The sequence below is a fragment of the Schistosoma haematobium genome, chromosome 4, assembly GCF_000699445.3.
Source record: "Schistosoma haematobium chromosome 4, whole genome shotgun sequence".
Classification (NCBI taxonomy): Eukaryota; Metazoa; Platyhelminthes; class Trematoda; order Strigeidida; family Schistosomatidae; genus Schistosoma; species Schistosoma haematobium.
In genome coordinates, this window is record NC_067199.1 from 12,415,840 (window position 1) to 12,436,671 (window position 20,832).

The 20,832-nt window shown below is 30.6% G+C and overlaps 1 protein-coding gene across 1 annotated transcript in view; it reads right to left on the bottom strand.

Moving 5' to 3' along the window:
- Positions 1-6,072: 6,072 nt before the first annotated feature.
- PKP4 (Plakophilin-4) overlaps positions 6,073-20,832 on the bottom strand; it is a 57,020-nt gene continuing 42,260 nt past the window's right edge. Inside the window, exons 12-13 of the mRNA XM_051219313.1 lie at positions 19,822-20,020; positions 6,073-7,410 (exon numbers count right to left, since the gene is read on the bottom strand). Of these exons, the coding sequence (XP_051066215.1) occupies positions 6,964-7,410; positions 19,822-20,020 (646 nt within the window). The 3' untranslated portion in view covers positions 6,073-6,963. The remainder of the gene's footprint in view (positions 7,411-19,821; positions 20,021-20,832) is intronic.

Below are 20,832 nucleotides of genomic sequence, written 5' to 3' on the forward strand. Positions count from 1 at the left end.
TATGTCAGTTGGTTGGAGAACTTTTCGTCTTATGGCCGGTTAGATGAAAATTTCGGAGCATCAAACGTTAAATAGCGAAAATGAAAAGACAGTATGTTGCTTATAAACACAAACGATTGTTGTTTAACAAAAATATAATTCTGCATATTAGGTGGTTGGAGGCAAACTACACGAAACACTGCACCTAGGTTTGTTACAATTCGATACTCGTCAGTAGTGCTTATATGTAATATTGAGGGAATCTATGCCTTCTGATGAATTCAAATCCGCGTTACCAAGTTTCGCATTTTAAGATATTCCTACTGAGATATTTAAGCTGCAACTGACCTCATGTAAGGCTAAAATATTTACGGTTGACGGATCAATTTATAATGACCAATGTCAGATTTCACGAAATCTCCATTGCTGATCGAATTCTATCGATCAAGGTGTAATGTTGTCAGTATTTTCAATCATGTGCTCACTAGTGACTAGCTTCAAGAGGGGATTTTCGGATTTCTAGTGAGAAGCCTTGACCAGTGGTGTTCAACAGTGTTGAGTATGAGGGAGTTACCCATCGAAGACAATTTAAGATGGTCGCACAATATTGTGGAGCTGTTTGAAGTTAGTCATTTATACCGTTGGATCCCGATTCAGTTGTCTAAATGTTAAACGTTCACATGTGTGACTGAGAGTCCTGGGGTCGTTGATTCGCAATGCTAGTGAGTCCCATACTAGGACAAAACGGTCATCAAGTGCTTCCAGGTTGTCAATGGTGGTCCAAATTAAATGACTTCATGATCTCAATAAAAATTCAACAATCTCCGTAACCTTATGCTGATACTTCATTTTTCCTTAAACGGTTTTATCTAACACTTCCTCTTCTTTTAATAAAATATAACTGAATATAGTTCTATCTTGGCATTTAAATGCAATTAGATTTAAAATGAACTTTAATATGTAGTGTTTTTTATAAACACATACGAAATATATTAAAATTATTTAGGTAATTTACTAATAGATGACAACAGTGAAGTAGATTACATAATCTGGAATGCATAAAAAATTGTTTCACTCTACAAATTCTATTATTTTTCTATTCTTTATTTCTGATCATTACTTTACACTTATTAGATGCTTTGTTTAACTGAATCTTATTAGTTTGTACTTGCAAATACCTTGACATGTATGCGTGTAACCATATATGATTGAAAATGCATTGCTCAGGGACACATCATCGCATTATCGAAATTTATTAGAGGGATTAATTATATTAAACATCCTAGTGCATGAATATAAATCTGTGTAACAGTAAAGGATTTCTTTTCCTTCATTCATACCGTTTATATGACCATTACTGAAACAACTGCCTGAAAAAAGTAAAATAAATGTTTTCAGCTTGTACCATACTATATATTCAACAGAAAGAATAGTCAAACTATCTATTTCACTTCTCATATGTTTTTTTTTCAAACCAACACACACTTACCCTGTTCCGATTTCAACTTATTCACAAGAAACATTTTCTCTATTCTGTCACAAAAAGAATACTATATTATCCGTATTTACTCAGATATACACAAATACACCAGCATATGATCCATACAGAACCATTTTTAATGTCAACGATATGAAGTTCAACGGTAAACATTTCGTATTGTACTGAACATTATGATTTGTTCTACTGTACTATTTAAATTTATGTTTGTTTAATCAGATGATTTATTCTTTAACGAAGATACTTACACAAAGTCACGAAACATTAGAAATTCAATTTTCTATTTATTCAGAAATTAAAATTTTATAATTATTTAAAAAATAAAGTGATCCGATAGAGTTTTAAGGTGAGACTATAATTTATGGACAAGCTTTGAGAGACACTAAAGTGACCTTGATAAGGTCTACCTACTAACTAGGACTATATAAAGAGTTATAAAACAGTATGAGTAATTACAATTATGATTTACAATTGGTGGTTAGGGTTAGGAATTAGATTTAAGGTGTTCATCAAGAATTGACATCAGCTATAATGTCAAAACTCTATTTCACCAAATGTATGAGTGAATTTCGCGCTAAAATCCAAGGCTCATTATCCTATATATCTGATTGGTTCGTCCATAAATTAGATCTCGGGTTTACTTATTTTTCTCGCACCTATGAAGGTTTGCAATATTAACAAGTTTACTAAAGAAAATTCTTCATTCATGTAACTATTTTTAACAATCAGCTGACATTTGGGTGAAGAAAAAAGATTCACTTTCATTAATAACTGTCAACTTTTTGATTATGAAAATGTTAGCAAGAAGGTGTTATACATGGTTACAAACTTTAAAATAATAAGTTACACGATATAGTGTCCGGTTAAATATTGTTCATTGATGAATTTAATAGAAATGATAGAACATTATATATATGTATATAAACTTTGATGCATATAAATTTGACAGACCAAACGTATTTGAAGAATTAAAATCAAACATCATCAAACAACTGACCGTGCCACAGATATATAACTAGATTAAGATTGGGCATGTTGAGGATCTGTTATCCACTGAATGGTTCAAAAGTACCTGGATCACTGTAAGACTTGAACGTTCAGGGTTTGATCTCATTTTGGGTCCATTTTCTAACTATTAGATTATAAGTATCTGATATGATCTAAAAAGAGTGGAAAACAATGGGTTACTTACTTACTTACGCCTGTTACTCCCAGTAGAGCATAGGCCGCCAACCAGAATTCGTCAACCCTCTCTGTTCTGGGCCTTCCTTTCTAGTTCTATTTAATGGTTGTTCATTCTTCTCATGTGTGTCTCCATTCGTCCACGTAATGTAGTGTTTGGTCTTCCTCTTCTCCGTTGCTCTTGAGGGTTCCTCGTGAGGGCTTGCCTTGTGATGCATTTGAGTGCTTTCCTCACTGTGTGTCCTATCCACAGTGTGTTTCATGATTCATCGAAACACAATATGTATATAGAGCAACAAACATCAAGGTTAATTGAAGGATATACAATAATAAAACTGATTTATAATACATACGTTCAGCAAACTTAACTAAAAGTAAACTTATAAACAGATATTGGACATTTTATTAAGCAATGAATTTTGTCTGTTACAGTGACATACTTTGCCAACTTTAAAAGCTCATCCCACACTTATAATATTTTCAACTGTGTAGAGAGTTCATACATTTGGCGAAACTGAATAAACAGTTATAATCTGTTGTTGGGAAAAGTCAGTCAGCAAAAAAGCCGGAACCATTATATACATTTAGTTCAGACGTGTAAAACTAAATATGTATGTATTTTGTTCTTCCGGCACAGGTTCTTTTTTAGTCAGTTTGTATTTCGTTTTGGTAAAACACTGAAAACATAATATTCTGCCTTTCATTTGATTTCCTTTTCAGTAAACAGCTCAAATAAATAATCGATTTTCTTGGTGAAGAGAAAGTTTATGAACAACAATATTGCATCTAAGGATACTACAATTTGCTTTTGCTTAAATCATTTATGATTTTCAACAAATTCGCATTTACCTTTAATACTCTCCTTTTAGAATCAATTTTTAAACGAGTTTCAGAACGATAACTAACCTCTTCATTAATGTACTATGTGACGGAATTTTGAATGATGAGGATTTTTTAATGGAATACTTGGTTTATGTACATTTTGACAAATTATATCGTTTTTATTGTTATGTTTAAGCCTGGGGAAATCAGCTGATTTTTTAGTCTCTTTATATGTCAAATACGATCACCGTCTGTCATAATACTGGATTCTTTCAGGTCACTTAGTTTCGGAAATTTTCACTGATCATTGAAGACGATATGAATTTTGTCGGTCTAATTACTTTATAGAAAAGGATCACTCCTGAAACTTTATCCGGTTTCGAAATCAACAAGTTTTCGTCTTTCAAAAGCACGTCGAAGAAATTTACATATTGCTGCTCATCGACATATACCAACGTGATTAAGCATGTGTTTACTTTTAGCCTATTTAATTTAAACAGTCCACACGGCGAGCACAAATCAGTCATTTACATTAGCGTACGGTGTTAATAGAAATCTTCCAACAGATGCCAGACTCGATGTTTCATACGATAGATGTAATAGGAACTATAATCGGTAAGCTGAAGATAGGTTGTCAGAAGAAGCATATTCAACCGTTGCTCTTCTCTTTGCCAATAATTTAACATGCATCTAAAACTCACAACTATCCAGTTCGATTAATTTAAACATTTTCTATATATAGCTTTATGATTTAAATCAAGTTTAATTGCTGTTAATTTTGTATAAGCGTAAAGAACGCATTCACCACTCATTCCTTTTTTCTATCTTTTGACTGAAATAATTCCGTACACTCTATAATCCTTGGCGAAACATTTGATCTTCTTAGTACTTATATTACCATATTTCTCACGTTAACATTTATAAATATTCAGATAATTAATCTTACGATTTCAGTCGACTCACATACTGACTCGATTACAAATGGCATATTGGTTGCTTTAACACTAAGCAACGTCAGCTAACAAACGTACTTTACTGACAATCCTGAATTCATTTCCAAATGTTTTAAAGTGATATATTATTTGTTTTAACTAATCACTTTATTAAGTAACTTATATTTACAACTCTAGAATCTAATTTGAATTTATTGCAATGAATATTCTGCATTCAGATATTTATAGTTCAGTATGAGATCATTGTTTACTTCTGAATCTCTATCGTATTTAACAATCTTTTCTTTTTTCATTTGACATCTAATCCAAATGAAAACCATTTTCACCAACTGACATTTACTGTCTCTTAGCCCAGTTATGACTGTAAAAATATATTTGGAATAATGTCAGCAACTGGAATTTGAATATTTCTAACATGTCGCCAAGAAAATTTATTCAACCTTCTCCAGTGAAATAATTAAAATACAGTTAGAGGTGATTTTTATTAGAAACCATTTAATAGAAGTATTAAATAATCGTTCAAAAGAACTTCAGAAACAAATTTTACACAGAAGTGAACCTAGGCTGTATTGGACTGGCGGAAAACCAGATGTAATCCAAGTTTGATCAATTTACCATTTGGCATAATCCTTATCTACTGCATTACTCTCAACATATTTAAATAAATAAGTTAAAGATCAACATAACTTATTAAATAATGATATATTTGTGATATCCCTGAAATCAGAATTTCTGACGTTTTGAGACTTAAGTCGCCTATTCTGAGCAAATATAGGTTAGTAGTAGATTCTATTTGTTATTTTGTGGTTGAATAATATATTTAGTCTTTCGATAGCACATGGTAATTTGATTCGTTCATTTAAAATCTAACAAACTTGTACTTCTGAACTTCGGATCATCAGCTATTTATGGGTTTCATTAAGAAATTATCCAAATACAATAAAATTCTATGAGAAACTAAAGTATTTAGTCCCTAGATAGCTTCATCAAAGTAAGAGAAACATGTACTCACCGTTCCGAAAAATGATCTGTGCTTTATCAATAAGTTATATGCGATATTGACATCAAGGGTTTGTGTAAATTTTCAAATTTTCCAGTTTGCATTACATACTGATCCTAGTTATAAAGTCATTGGTTACCAGACAGCACTAAGAAACTATTTCATCTTAGTTTAGGATAGCCCATCAAGATGAATTCATAAAACCAGCAGATAGTTAAACCCGGAGTCCTCATTTTCAATGGTGAGTGCTTGGTATTTAGATCGGTTGATATCCAACGGTGCACATTATTAACATCAGTCAATTCGAGATACTGCTTAACCATCAGCCAGTGAAGCAGGTGGGTAACCATCTCATTCTTGAAATTATACATAAATTTGATGAAATTACATAAGCTGAAAACTCAAAAAATCCGAAAAACTGTTTCATCCTAGTTTACAATAAAAGCCGCTAGGAAATTGAGTCAAAGCCTTTTATGTCACATAGTTGAAACACTAATCTCTAAGACCAATGAGTGTAAAATTTAATGGTCTATTTGCTCCAACCTACAATTTTTCCTGGGTTTTAACTAGCAATAAAAGTTTTTTCCTTTAAATTGAACGAACTTTTTGCTGACCATTTATATGGATTAAATACAAACTTTTTTTAATAAAATTCATTGTATTTTTTTTTAATTATTGGGAAAAAAAGGATAGATTTGTTGGATTATAAACGTACTTACATATACTTGAAACGATAAACCATAAGTGAAGTAATAGCATTTTAAATTCTTGAAAGTGTTCAAAATGACATTAAATTATACACAACAAACTGTATTTAATTCTGTTAGTTTTTCCAAAGAAATTTGGCAGAAATTACATCACATCGTAACAAAATTTGAGATCTTTGTGAATAAGTATGTGTAAATTGTAGAAAATTAAATGAAATTGATTAATAATATGAAATTAGTCAATATGAATAATTGATAGGTAATATAAAACATTGAAGTTTAGTGCTCACGTTTCTTCAAATAATACAGAGTAAACAGATAAGTGCAGTTGTGCACTAACCAGTACTAATGTTCTTATTAAATAGTGATATAAAACTTAATAGGATGATTAACGCTAACTGACAAATAAAGTACACTTGAACGGTAATTCTTGGACTACATTATAGGTCCACACTCAAATTGGTATAATTTTCAACAATGACATATTATTAGAAAACTCTTTGCCCAGGACAGGGTTGTATGGAGAATGCTGGTGAGCGGACTATACTCCTTCATGAGGAGTAACAGGCGTAAGTATGTAAGCAGTTAGACAACTCTAGGTTCCTTGAACATTTTACACCAACTTATGCATTTAAACTTTTATTTTACAAATATATATATTCTTATTTAACGAAATGGTACGGAAATATTGATTAGATTAGTTATGACTGTAAAAACAAAAAAAAGATTTATTCGTCAACAACAACAAAAAAACTGACGTAAAATCTAATTAGTTATTCACATTACGATTATGAAAGATATAGAATTTACAAAAAAAATTTTTTACAAATTAATCATTTCAAAAACATTATTGTGATTATCTTTGGACATGGCATTTATATCTCCTTCTGCAATATAAACTGCATGTGTTCTATCTTGACGATAAGAATTTAATTCATCCGGATTATATGATTCATGAACAATTGTTTGGGCTGGAATATAATAAGATGATGTTAGTTGACCACCATGTAAACTGTATACTGATTCACTCAAATCTTCACAATTATTTTTAAAATCATCAAAAATAAATTCATTATTTTTAGTTCTATTTGAATAGGCAAATGTTTGACGTTTACATTCTTCAGAATCACTAACGGTACCATTTGTATACTGTCTGAAATCGGAATTCATTCGTTTACGTGGTAGTTCTGCTTTTTTTGATCGTCGTCTTATTAAACTTGCTAAACGATTGCGTTTATGAATACAGAAATCTGTTTCATTCCATCCAGCCTATTTAGGGAAATACAATAAACAAGTGACTCATCATAAAAATAAGCTATAATTAATGATTTATAAACAAATTAATAGTTTACAAAATATCGAGTATGTTAAAAAAAAAACATTTTTAATTGTTCACTTGATAAAGCCAACTAGTCGACAGTTATTTTGATTTTAACGTGTATTTGTTTACGCATAATAACATATAACTGATGACTATGTGTTCACGAAGTACACTCAGTCATAGCTTGATGATAAAAAAAGCCAAACTCGACAGGAGCTTCATAGGTTTATCCTATGTTTACTTGGTTTTCAAAGCTAAAATTCCTGAATGTGTCATGTTCTATATTATAGTCCTTTCTAATTCTGAATTATTTAAGTGGATTAACTTGAATCAGTGTACTATAATACCGTGTTTATAATTGACGAATTTAGTTTTTTAAACATTGTTCTACATGATTACAAAAATTGGTCTCTAATTTCTTTTCATACTGGTGTATCTTTTATTTTGACAAACCTCAATTTGTTTTTTTAATCCTGTCTAGATTAAATAGTTCGTCTAGAGTTTGATGGTTTCTCAGATGTTTTCCATTAAACAATTTCCCCATTATCAATCAAATACCCAAAAAATTTAACCAGACCGGTTGTCAAACGAAGAACTCACTAATGTCTTAACTCTATCATATGCTGACTAAAAGTAAAACACAAAATAGATGGATATCTTGTACAATTCTGAACTGTTCTTGGTAAAGTTTCATTCCCTGAGCAGGATATTTTTTTGTCGTGGAGCTTTCATCATTCTTCTAAAGAACATTATAAGCACAAGCTTCAGATAGACGTGGAATATTTAACTTTCACCACATGTGAACCACAGCTTGTCCGCAACCAGACCATCCAATTCAAACAGTCAAACTCCACCAAAATCATTCACATGATCTATAAATCTTTTCCATCATCTAAAATGTTTATACCTTTTTAGTCAAATCAACAAATTTGTTGTTAGTCATATATTGATATATTCATTCATAAATTGACTAAAATGTTCAATGAAGAGTAAGTTTCACAGTTTTGTTTCATATATATATATATATATATATATATATATATATATATATATATAAATACCGTATAGATATTTTGTTAACATATTACTTAACGTGTTTTATTATTGAGCATTAAAAAGTATGAATATTTAAAATTACTAAAAGAGTATTTCATGTAAGTGATAAATGAGAAAATCCCGATATTTTAGTTTTAAAATAATTAATAACTAATTTCTTTTTAATTGAGCCAGGATGCTTTGATAAATACATAATCTTTATAAAAAAAATAATGGAATGATTATCAACATGGATTTGGAAACATTTAGCATTACAAACACTAACATGTTACATTTTGGATAGTGACAATCAGTAGTATGAAAAATACACATTTCATGTAATGAATGTAAATGTATCCAAGTGTTAATCTTCCCATTATAACTTAACCTTAGTTTTAATCACTTAAACATCCAACATTTTATTAATGGTTAGCTTCTATTTAAAAGAAAAATATCTAATAAAGTTGTACTCATTTAAACTATAGTAACAAAGTAATAACAGAGAAATTAGAATTAAGCTCAATGTATTATATTATTGTTAATAAGTTAGTAACCATGTTATCTTTCATAATAACTACAAAACTGATTAAATATTTAATGTAACATTTCATTTTACCAAATAATTTAATTCATGACAAATTTGTTTTGTTTCTAAGTTGTTTATTACTTTCATTACTAACTAGATCGTCCGAATCTGGATTAATCTAACTTTTTTTCACGAAATAAACGATATATTTATAACTAATCGTGTGTAAAATATCATCGTTTTTACCACGACGACAACAACAAAAAACATTTCAATGGTTAAGATCATGAGTCAGTTGAAGCTAGACCACCATGGAAAACCTAGAAGCACTGGACGGCCGTTTCTTCCTATTGTGTGATCACTCAACAGTGCACATCCACGGACTCGCCCCCTGCGAGATTCGGTGGAGCAACTTCGTGGATTGGTTGAAGTTAGACACTAACACCATTGGATACCGGCTCAGTGGTCTAATGGTTAAGTGCTCGCGTGCGAAACCAGTAGGTTCTGGGTTCGAATCTCGCAGGGGGCGAGTCCGTGGGTTCGCACTGCTGAGGAGTCCCATACTGGGACGAAACGGCCGTCCAGTGATTCCAGGTTTTCCATGGTGGTCTAGCTTCAACTGACTCATGATTTTAACCACTGAAATTACTACAATCTCCACACAAAAAAAACATTTTTTGCCAATCTCTTTTCAAAACTATAAGCTACTTATTTTTTAACTGTTTTCTTTTTCTTCACATACAAGTCGGTTAGGTTTTTTGTTCTTAGTATTTAAATAACATGATCATCTATTTAATAGAGTTTATATTCATTGATATCCATTGAGAGTTAAAATCATGAAAAGAAACACTTGAAAACCTTCCTTTAAGTGAAATATCATAAAATTCATATGGAATTTTAATGGGAATCTTCTTGCATGAGCACTATAGAGCAATGATAAATATTTCTTTCAAAAAAAGCTTATTACTATTATAGTAACAAATACAAAAAGAGGAATTATTCCTGTCATTGTATATTTTGTCTTTTTTTTCAATCTAAATGGATGAGTTACTGAAAAAAGAAATGATACACATCATTATAATATCTATTTACATTCTGCAGTTTGAAGAGAACAAAAAATGAATTGTAGCATTATTAATTGCATGTGTTAATCAATGTACAAACTGTATGTCATAGAAATATAATTGAGTATATTTTTTATACAATTAGTTCTTTTTATGAATTTGAATGATAATAATATGAATTCATTATATTTTGTCATTTCTAATCAGCTGCCCCCAACCAAATATATATTAAAGTTTACATTGAGGTATGATGTAGTGTTAAAATGGTTTGAATTATTTTTTCTGGCAAGCGTTTTTTTTAGCGATTTAGTATAAGTATTTATAATTAGCTGTCTTCGCAAGATACTCAACATCCATTGGTAGGATACCGTCAGCAACAGCCTTTTGTGGGAGAGAACAAACCAACTTCCAGCTGAGGAGGAAATTAGGAAAAGACGATGGAAATGGATAGGGCATACACTACGCAAATCGTCAAACTGCATCACGAGACAAGCCCTAACTTGGAATCCTGAAGGAAGGCGGAAAGAGGGAGGCCAAAGAACATATTACGTCGGGAAATAAAAGCAGATATGGAAAGGATGAATAACAACTGGAAGGAGCTGGAAAGGATCGCCCAGGACAGGGTTGGATGGAGAATGCTGATGAGCGGCCTATGTCCCTTCACGAGAATTAACAGGCGTAAGTAAGTAAGTAAGCAATGATTTAGTGTTAAACAATTAGCATAGATGAGTGAAAAGCATTGCAATGACAAAGATTATCAATAATAACTATATATATATATGCAAAAAAGGTCAAAGGTTGTTTGGTATTAGAGTCCGAAAACATAAGGGGCGGGTGATGTTATAATTGAGTGAGGTTCAGAGACAGATATGATAAACTATGTGATAATTTTAGAGATAACGATGGGTTTACACGAGACTCCTGGATTTAAAAAACTGATAAGATAGGTTACGTAATAATTGAACAGGATTTAAAGAGCTTATATAAGTTAAGAGAATCAAGTGAATGGAAATATATTAGTGAAGAAATTGTTTTGATATACTTAAAATAAGAATTCGGTAAGGGAAGACCACATAAGAAAATAAATCAGGTTTGACATTTTTTGTCGTAATTTCTCCAACAAACAGAAGAGAAGTTGTGTTTCTTTGTCTGCTAACATATACATTGACAGAGTATTTCATCAGGGATCTACACATCAACCATTATATTTATATGGAATAATTGATGAGCTATAATTGTTATTCTTTAATAATGTAGTATTATTCACAACCCTCACAGGATTTACGCCTGCAGTACAACTTACCTTAGGAATCATAAACAGCTGCGTTTTAAAAAAAAAAATAATATCCGATATTTTTTACTTCACTACTGGTCATCATTGAAGTTGATTGATTACGTGACAGCTAAAATTAGTCGACTTAATGTGAAAATGTGCGTGCGCCCTTAGTTATTCTAGTATTTATTCGGAGTTTTTATATTTAAATAACTGTGACGTAACAGTCTACTATAATATTTCATAGTTTCATTTTCACTGATTTTGTATGATCATATTACCATTATATCGCGTATTTTTAGAAAACAAAAATTTCGAATACGATATTTTGTAAAGTACATTACACCATAAAGAAGTGCTTTATTTCGTAGGTTTTAAACAAGTTTAACAGTTAATTGAATATATATATATATATATATATATTGCGTTACTGAATATTTCATAGCAAATAACAAGTTTCGTTTACTGCCTGGTGTCTTCCACCAGCAATGCATCTCTGAAACTCCTTGAAAATCCACTGATTTCACGAGATTTCAACTACTTGTACCTTAATTATCGACAGTAGATTTATTTAACAAACAATAATTAGCTTGAAAATATTAAGTTAAAAGCATTTCAGTTTGATGGTTTGTTGTAAAAGTTGAATGCTCCCAATCCACTTTTTTATATAATCAAGGAGTAGTACTAAACATGTAAAGTAGACGTTAGTGACTTGGTACAGTAAATATTAAATTCGTTTAGAAAAACAGAAATAAACACTTTTGTTCTAGAAGAATAGATAACAATTTGCTCAACAAAATATAAAAATACTGTTCGACATGCATCAGGAGTGAGTATGAATTAGTCAATGACTACGCTACTGGTCATTTAAAGAGAAGTTATATATATTTACTATCTATTTATTAGTTGTTATACTGTTTTATTTGGAAATATTTCTACATATTGTTCAGTGACCGTATTCGAATTTATCCAAAAAAACTAAATAATGGAAAAACAATTACAATAATACACATCCATTCAATAATTTTTACTCATGAATAAACAGATTTCAATCAATGCAAACATTCGTAGCATTAAATCTATCGATTCAGAACATTAATTCATAAAAAATGTTTGAACTAGATATTGAGTGAAAAAAGGTGAGAGCATAAGCAAACACTGTATTAGATGATCGTTTCTTAGTAATAAATAAAAGGAATGAAATGTTTTATCACTCTCTTTTCACCGAACCAAACTCACAGAAATACGTATACTGAGGTAATCCACACACGATGCACATATTTCAACGAAAGATTGATCAAAATTCAGTTCAGAATATCACCAACCGGATAATTCAAAACCTTAATCATAATGATAGAAATATCATACAAGTTGAGCAAGTCGGTGGCTGTTCAAACTAGGTAATTCAGTGAATGGTGGGTTGACAAAAAGTACTGGGTTCAAATCTCAGTGTGTACATCAATACTGAACTGTAGGCAAATTTAAATGACGAGTTTCAGTTAAGATAGTGTGGTGTCCGGAATTCCATTATTACCCACAATCCATCAATTCTATAGTTATTTGGACTAATAAATTTCACTTAAAATATATCTTTAAAAGTAAATTAAAACAAAATCTATTTGAATATGATACATTAGAATTATTGGTTTCTTGTCTAATAAAATAAACAGACAATAATCGGAATCAATACCAAAAATGAGGGATAAACAGTAAGGAAATAGTATTATTACATTCAGAAATCTTAGAAACAATCTATTCGTTAAAACAAACATACAGCAACTAATTTTTAGTCATCATGGAGTGATATAGAAAAACTGTAATTTATATTCGGATGTAAAGCCTAATGCCATATATAAACAACATACAAGTTTTATATTTTTGTTAAAAACAACTGAATATATCTTTGGTGGTTGAAATAAGAAAATTTAACCGAGAACCACTTAAATAAATAATATATAAATCAACCGTTACAGATGTAAAACGGTTCGTAGTTATTGTAATTCTGTATAGACCAACGTTAGGCTAGATAAATACAAGTGTCAAAATATCTGTTAGCAGTATGAATTTTATACTGATGTATGAGTGGCACTCACTGGAACTACAGATTTAATTAAAAACCAGATACCACTGAACAACTTATAACTTGGGCATAAAGTAGTTGAAGACAAATGGTTAAAAACCCTAAACTTGGGTTTCATTTAGTAAAATGTATCTGCAACCCTGAGATAATTAATGATTCTGGTAGGATTTGAACTAACACAGAACCTATGTCTTCAGTTTCCACCCGACCAACTCTGATTGCTTAACGTTAAAAACATAGCGTAAATGATGTCCGGTCACTCAAACTAATGGTCACAATGCAACTAGATGGACAGAATTCGACTAACAATATGGACGAGATAAATATGGTATTGTTATGTCCCGATAAGAATAATGAGTGGTAATTTTTCGGATTCATTTATGGACCAATAATATGCGTATATTTTTATCGTATAATTGTTAAATAACTAAACTATTCATATTCGTGTCCCTCTTATGATAAGCTTTATTTTGACCTATGAACTGTTATTATACAATTTACCATTCTTGAATTATAGCCTGTCTATTAATCACTACCTCCCACATTCATAGCCACATTTGGTCAAATCTTGTACAAATGTTGTTTCCTATTTTATGGTACGATGTGGCCTGTTTGTTTGGTATATAAACCCCGTATGTTTGAAATAAATGATTGATATTGCAGAGGCTGAGATTAGTGTTCTGGACTTAACTGGTTGGGCTAGGCGGAAAGCAGGACCAATCAAGACTCTAGACTGCTCACACGTGTTTTACGCGTCATTGGTCAGGTCGATAATTCACTGCTCTCTAATTCGTGGTATCGTTACGTTATACATTAACAGGGCACATAGGCCACAAGTTATAACACGTATTAATCACTACTTACAGATCAATTAAATTAGTTTTTACCTTCAGATCATGATACATGATTATTAGTCTTCAAGATTCACAGAATAAGACCACAGTTGAATGAATGAATGAATGAATGAATGAATAAAGATGAATCCAAAGAAAATATAGCATTCTATATGTAAACACAAAACGATTAGAAAACTTGGTATAAACACAAAAATCCATACAGTGAAACATTATTAATTATATAAATATAATAATATTATTAAAACTGAGTTTATTATTTATCATTTAAACAATATAAAGTAATAATTCATTGAAAAAAATCATGAGAATTAGCAAATTTCAACTTTCTACCTGCCTAAAAATGAAGTTGTATTATAACAGAATTCTTGACTTATAATTTATCATAAATTCAATCTAATATTATACACAATTAAACGAATTATCTATAATAAATCATTGTAAAACTGACAAATGAAAGGAGACAAAAATAATCTAACCTATACTGGAATATTATTATTTAATTCTAATATTATATTGGGTATAATATTTTTGGAAAAAATAAATTAATGCGCCAGTTGATTTATCCATTGAAATATTGAATAAATTCAAATAATGAAACTCAATGACCATAATTGAAGCGTTCATATACTTATTTTTTCATGTGTCAAATCAATTGCCTTCTTAATAAGTGAAATGGAGAAAGAAAAAATAAATTCTTTTAATGACAATAAATTTTGTATCCGTGAGTCACACACACACACATGCACACATATATACACAAAAAAAAATGAAAAAAATTACAAATGGTAAATCCAATGAAGCGATTACATATTTGACAATATTATTTTCATTCTATAAATCGTGGATAATTTTTTAGTTTCCGTTAGTAAAAAGAAAAAAAAGTGGAATTTTATAAAAAAAAGAAATGAGAAAATATTTGTATTAATAATCATGGAAACTATGCAGTATTCAAATAAGACACAAAAAAGAAAACTATAAACCATGAACAGAATGTATTACGAAGTAATAACTGATGTGAAATTTCTCCAGTAGAAAATTTTTTATAAAATGAAAATGAAAGTAAACTTAATATAACTCTTACCATATATCAATTGAGTAATACGAAAAATAATTAATTTAACTGTCAACTATTATAGCTAATCATCAATGTGGAAACCTATACATATATGATGGATTAAACTGTTCAATATGATGAAATTAATAAGGTGAATCGTAGAAGAAATTCAAATAATATAGCAGTCATGACAATATGAAACAATAAACAAGGAAAATATAGTTTGAAGACAGAGTGGAAAGGTATATATGAAGGAATAGTAGAATTAGAGATAGAATGAAAGATAAGTAAAAAGTGAACGAATCTTTATCATTGTGAACGATTTTGAGCCATGACATTCAAAATCTGTAACAACTGATCACAGTTATCGCACAAACTTCATCCAAATACTCTTCATTTACCAGTATAGCTTAGATCAACATTCGTTAACTGTATGTACTGGTGCCATGTTTTGTTTCGGACACCTAAGTAGTATAAACTAGATACCAAAAGCTAATGTTAATAAATCGCTGAATATTATCTAAAGTTTTAGCCGATTCAATTGATTGTACCTTAGTCAAAGTAACTGAACGTTAAAATAAAAATTAATTTGTTGTAAAAGAGATTCAGACACCAGAGATTTTCACGCTGCTATAGCGTAAAAGCTTTTTTCAACTATATGATCTAATTAAGGAAATTTTTATGAATAATGTCTACTAGAGTCTACAAGATAACTATTTGTACGTTTTGACACTATCTTACTACAAAATATTATTAGGTTAAACTAGACAAATATGAACATGAGTTTGACTGGGGAACTATCGAATAGTAGTTCTTAATCGTTATCTAACAAAGGTCAGCATATGATGTAAATTGGTTGAATCCAACAAACATATCTAAGTTAAATCATTATTGAAAATCTAGAAGTACCGGACGGCCGATTAGTAATAGGACTACATGGTGGTTGAAGGTAGTCGACAGGAAACCCTGGACCCAGGTTTCGTGCTACTCGGCACTCGTCAGCAAGGTGTACTTGTAATCTTGAGGGAACTGATGCTCCCTGGTGGATCCGTTCTCGTGTCACCCAGCTTCACAGTCAGAGACGTTACCACTGAGCTATACGAGCCGCGACTGACCTCCTGCAACATGATCGATAGCATTCGATCTGCACTAATAAGGACTAGACACGCATGACATTGATCGACACCCAGTGATCGATCAATCGTGATTAGTACTAGGACTCATAAGCACAAGCCTTCATGTGAGAATCGAACGTATTTGTTACAATACGCAAATTTCTATCTTTTTAAATATTAAACAAAATTAGCTCAATCGTGATCAACTTTCAATGTCATTTAAGATTGACATACATACTGTAATGCTGTAAACAGTCAACAGGACAGTAAATGAAACATAATTCGCGAAAAAATTGAAGTTTCACCACATTAAATCAAAATATTATACGAAAACCGGTAATATTAATATTAGTGTATAATTAAATTACATAGATTTAAATTACTGCATCACACAACAGTATAAAAAGAGTAAATATATCTGCACCATTTTGATGGATCATAAAATCTATCACTGTTAGAATATCACTACTGATTTTTATCATTATGAATAAATTAATGTAGGGACTTTACATTTCACTGACAAAAATTGAAATTTTCAGTTAGTAAATTCATTGACCATGTATCATCAAAAAAACATAAAGAAATAAAATTTCCAATATTTATATTAAGCCAAGAAAAAATATTTTCCTACGTTAATCATCTATCTTTATTACTAAGAGAAATTAATATGATTGCCAAAGTTTTAATAAGTTACTATTTGACCTTGAAATAATTGTTAATTCTTCGTTTTTTAATTTCATAATGAAACATATCAATAAAAGTAAATAAAACTAACCTGTTTTCGCTAGCTAGGTCATGTATATATATCACTGAATAGATTCAACGTAATTTTAAAATAGAAAATATCTACCAATTTATCCATAAGTAAGCTTATCCGTTTAAGGTCAGATGTTTTATATTTGGCAGAAAATTAATTGAAGTTAAATAAAATTCTAGGTTGTTATTAGTAATTAACTCATCACTTTCAGTTAACTAGCCACGTTACAATCGTTCAACAGGTTTAAATTTCACAATATTTGCGATAAACTTAGGCATCCTTTCAACTTCAGTTACTTACCACTATAAACATGGTTTGGTCTGCTCAGAAGATTTATCTAATACAGTTTCTAATTAACAAAATAAAATGCAAGCAGGAATCTACAACCTAATAGATATTCATTATTTCCCACGAAATATTTTCCAGTCTCCAGTGAACAAATGATATACTACTCTTAATTATAATCACACAATAGCTTCTGGTGCCGTATTTCTATTTCAATCTTCAATGACAGTACATACGATAAAGATAGTGAAGTCAAAATCCTTAGCTACTCATTGGTAACTATTAACCAATTATAATTAATAATATTACTGTGTTGTGTATAACAGTAGTCTTAAAACTACTTTGTTTTCACGGCCTGCTTCGTTGAACTCTATTGACCATAGTTACTAACTAGATCTCCAGGAGTTTCAGACGTCGAATGGGTATCAACAATGATAATAGATGATGCCAGTGCAATATCGCAATCTAACTAAAGTCATAAACGTAAACAGAAGGATCCCAAATCACTAGTATAAAGGTCAACGTCACGTCAAAAGGACTAAAGATTTTGAGTTCAGTCGCTGTTTGGTTCATGGATTTACACTCCTAGTGAGTCCCATACAAAATTAGCTACCTAATGCTTCACGCTAAGGGGTGAAGTTTTGTATTGTTTGTTTGAATGTTCATATTGATGTTTAGGACTGCAATTGTTCAGTCTTTTATTACACAAGCTAGTGGGCATCAGGGCTCAGTAGCTAAGTGAACAGTGCGTTGGCATTTGAATCAAGCAGCACTGGGTTCGAGTCCCACAGTGAACATCAGCTCTGAGATGCAGGTACATTCAGATGACGCGTTCTGGATTCCACCACCAGCCACCATTCATCTTTACTTACAAAACTAGTTTATTTTTGTGATAAATAGTTAATTAGAACTGTAAAAGATAAAAATGTTAATTTGTTGAAGAATGTTGACATTAAGTAGGATAGTAAGAAATGCCAGAAACACTCCATAGCTATGTTGTCTCAGTTTAGGCTTCTACAATAAAATGCATCCCCAGTATGGGATCAAATCCCGGATTTTCAAGTTGTAGGTAAAAAGTATAATATAAACCAAGTTAATATCAAATTATTCATTTTTCATTTTGAAGGGCTTGAATTTTATTGTTATTGATCTTAAACTCTGCAATTGAACAGTTCCTTTTGGCATATTCAAATCCTTAGCGGAGTCCTATGATAATTTTGCTGTCATGAGCTTTAAAGTTTTAATATCATGAGCCGGGCGCTTGAAGCTAGGGGCAACAGGTTCGAGTCTAATGGTGAATATTATCACTGGTGCAGATACATCCAGATGATGAATTCTAAAATTGAAGAGGTGCATGTTCAGAATTCTATTGCCAGCCCCTATCAAGCTCTACTCGCATGTCTACAATTTATATCTGTCTATCATATATTCCTATCGATACTTATAGTCATCGGAAGCAAACCCACTGGAACTTTCGGCATATAATGTGATTGAAACTATCTTCAAATCGAACGGCTATTAATAAAATAATGAGGTGATTAGTTGTGGAATTTACTGAAATATCCAGAATAAGACTGAAGTGTTCACTGTTCCTTCTACTTTCCATTAATCTTCTGACTAAAATAACAGTCAATGATAAGGATGAACTTTGAGTAATTTGACTCTCCATAAACTATTTCATTTAGTTATATACTATATCTGTTTGGTGGACGTATATTTAACATAGCTAAATGGGTAAATAGAAATTGAGTAAATACAAATAAAAGAATATTATTGAAATTAAAAACAAAAAAAGTAATGACTAGCCATTCTTTTTAATCTGCTGAGTAGTAAACATTCCACAGAAACGATTTTACTCAAAAATCCTCTAGATTATCGAAGAAATTTAGATTCCAATTAAATAATCTACATTCTGTTTTCAAAAACACTGCGTTTCAATAACATTGTCTGACTCCATCGACTCAATGTAATATTCGTTATTTGGTGTCTCTCATCTTTTGTATATCTCACTCAACCCATTTTCTAACTTAAGTTTATGAATGTTTTTTCAAGTCAACCATCTGTCGGTAGCTATTATTTGTTTAAAAAACGTGAGGAAATGATGAGATTTGGTATGGATTCCACGATCAGCCACAATCTAGCTTTCGTAATAACTTGTGACTAAATGAAAATATCAAGATGATCTTCTCGGAATGAACATGTACCAAAAGAGACTGAATAGTTGCAATCTTCAACATCAATAAAAAGCCAAAAACAAACCTATACAAATATTATCACAATTTATTAAAATATCAAAAATAATTTGAAACTTACCAATTTATAAATTGGACGCAATTCAGAAAATTCCCATAACATAAACAATAGTTGACGTATAAGTTTAATAACAGTTTGAGTAGTTTTATCTTCATTGACTAATTGTTCAGTACAATTAAATCTTATTAAATGTCCATTATTAAGGCAAATTTTTAATAATTCTTGACATTTCTCAACTCCTCCTAGTGTAACAAAACGTCTGTAAGAAGTTGAATAAAGTAAATGAAATAATTAGAAAGTGGCATAAATACATATAATTGTTCACAACAATTTTTTTGTTGAGTGTAAAGGGTTGTAATTGAAAAGTAAACAAGAATACAATAGCGACTGTCGGAAACAAAATAGTCTTTTTAATGAAACAATCAATTTTCTCTTCCTTATCAATTACAGAATTTCACAGTAAAATTAAAAAAAATAAACAAACTACGCATATTTCGGTAATTATTCAGTTCTAATATCAAAAACAGTGTTTGTGGTTATATTATATATGTCTTTTCTCCCTCTCTCTCTTTCCTTCAGTTAACAAAGGTTCATTTATATAATTAACTGGTGATTAATTTTAGAGTAACTTCAAACTCTTTTTTTTACTAAATAATAATATTAGGTCTATTAAGTGGAACTCTTAACAAATAGAAAGATAGCAATGTTGAAATTTGTTGATATTGCTGGATAATAAAATTTATGAATTAATTGTAAAACTATGCGATAATCATGTGAATCAGAGTGGATAATTCAGAGACAATGATAAATTGGATATTTGCTTTGATAATAGTTTTTTTAGTGTCTCTGAAATGGAATACTTATTAAACCAGATTTTCACGATTACTAACAAGTTAAAATCATTTAATTGTAGGTCCGCTACTTATCACCATGTTATCCAAAAGATAATGTCAGCTTTAATTGTTTTATAACCAAGTTACGTTAGTCAGTCAATCAGTCAGTTAGTTATATGCAAATTAGAATCTAGTGCCAATGTGCAATGGTTCGGGTTACCATACCACATTAGCATAG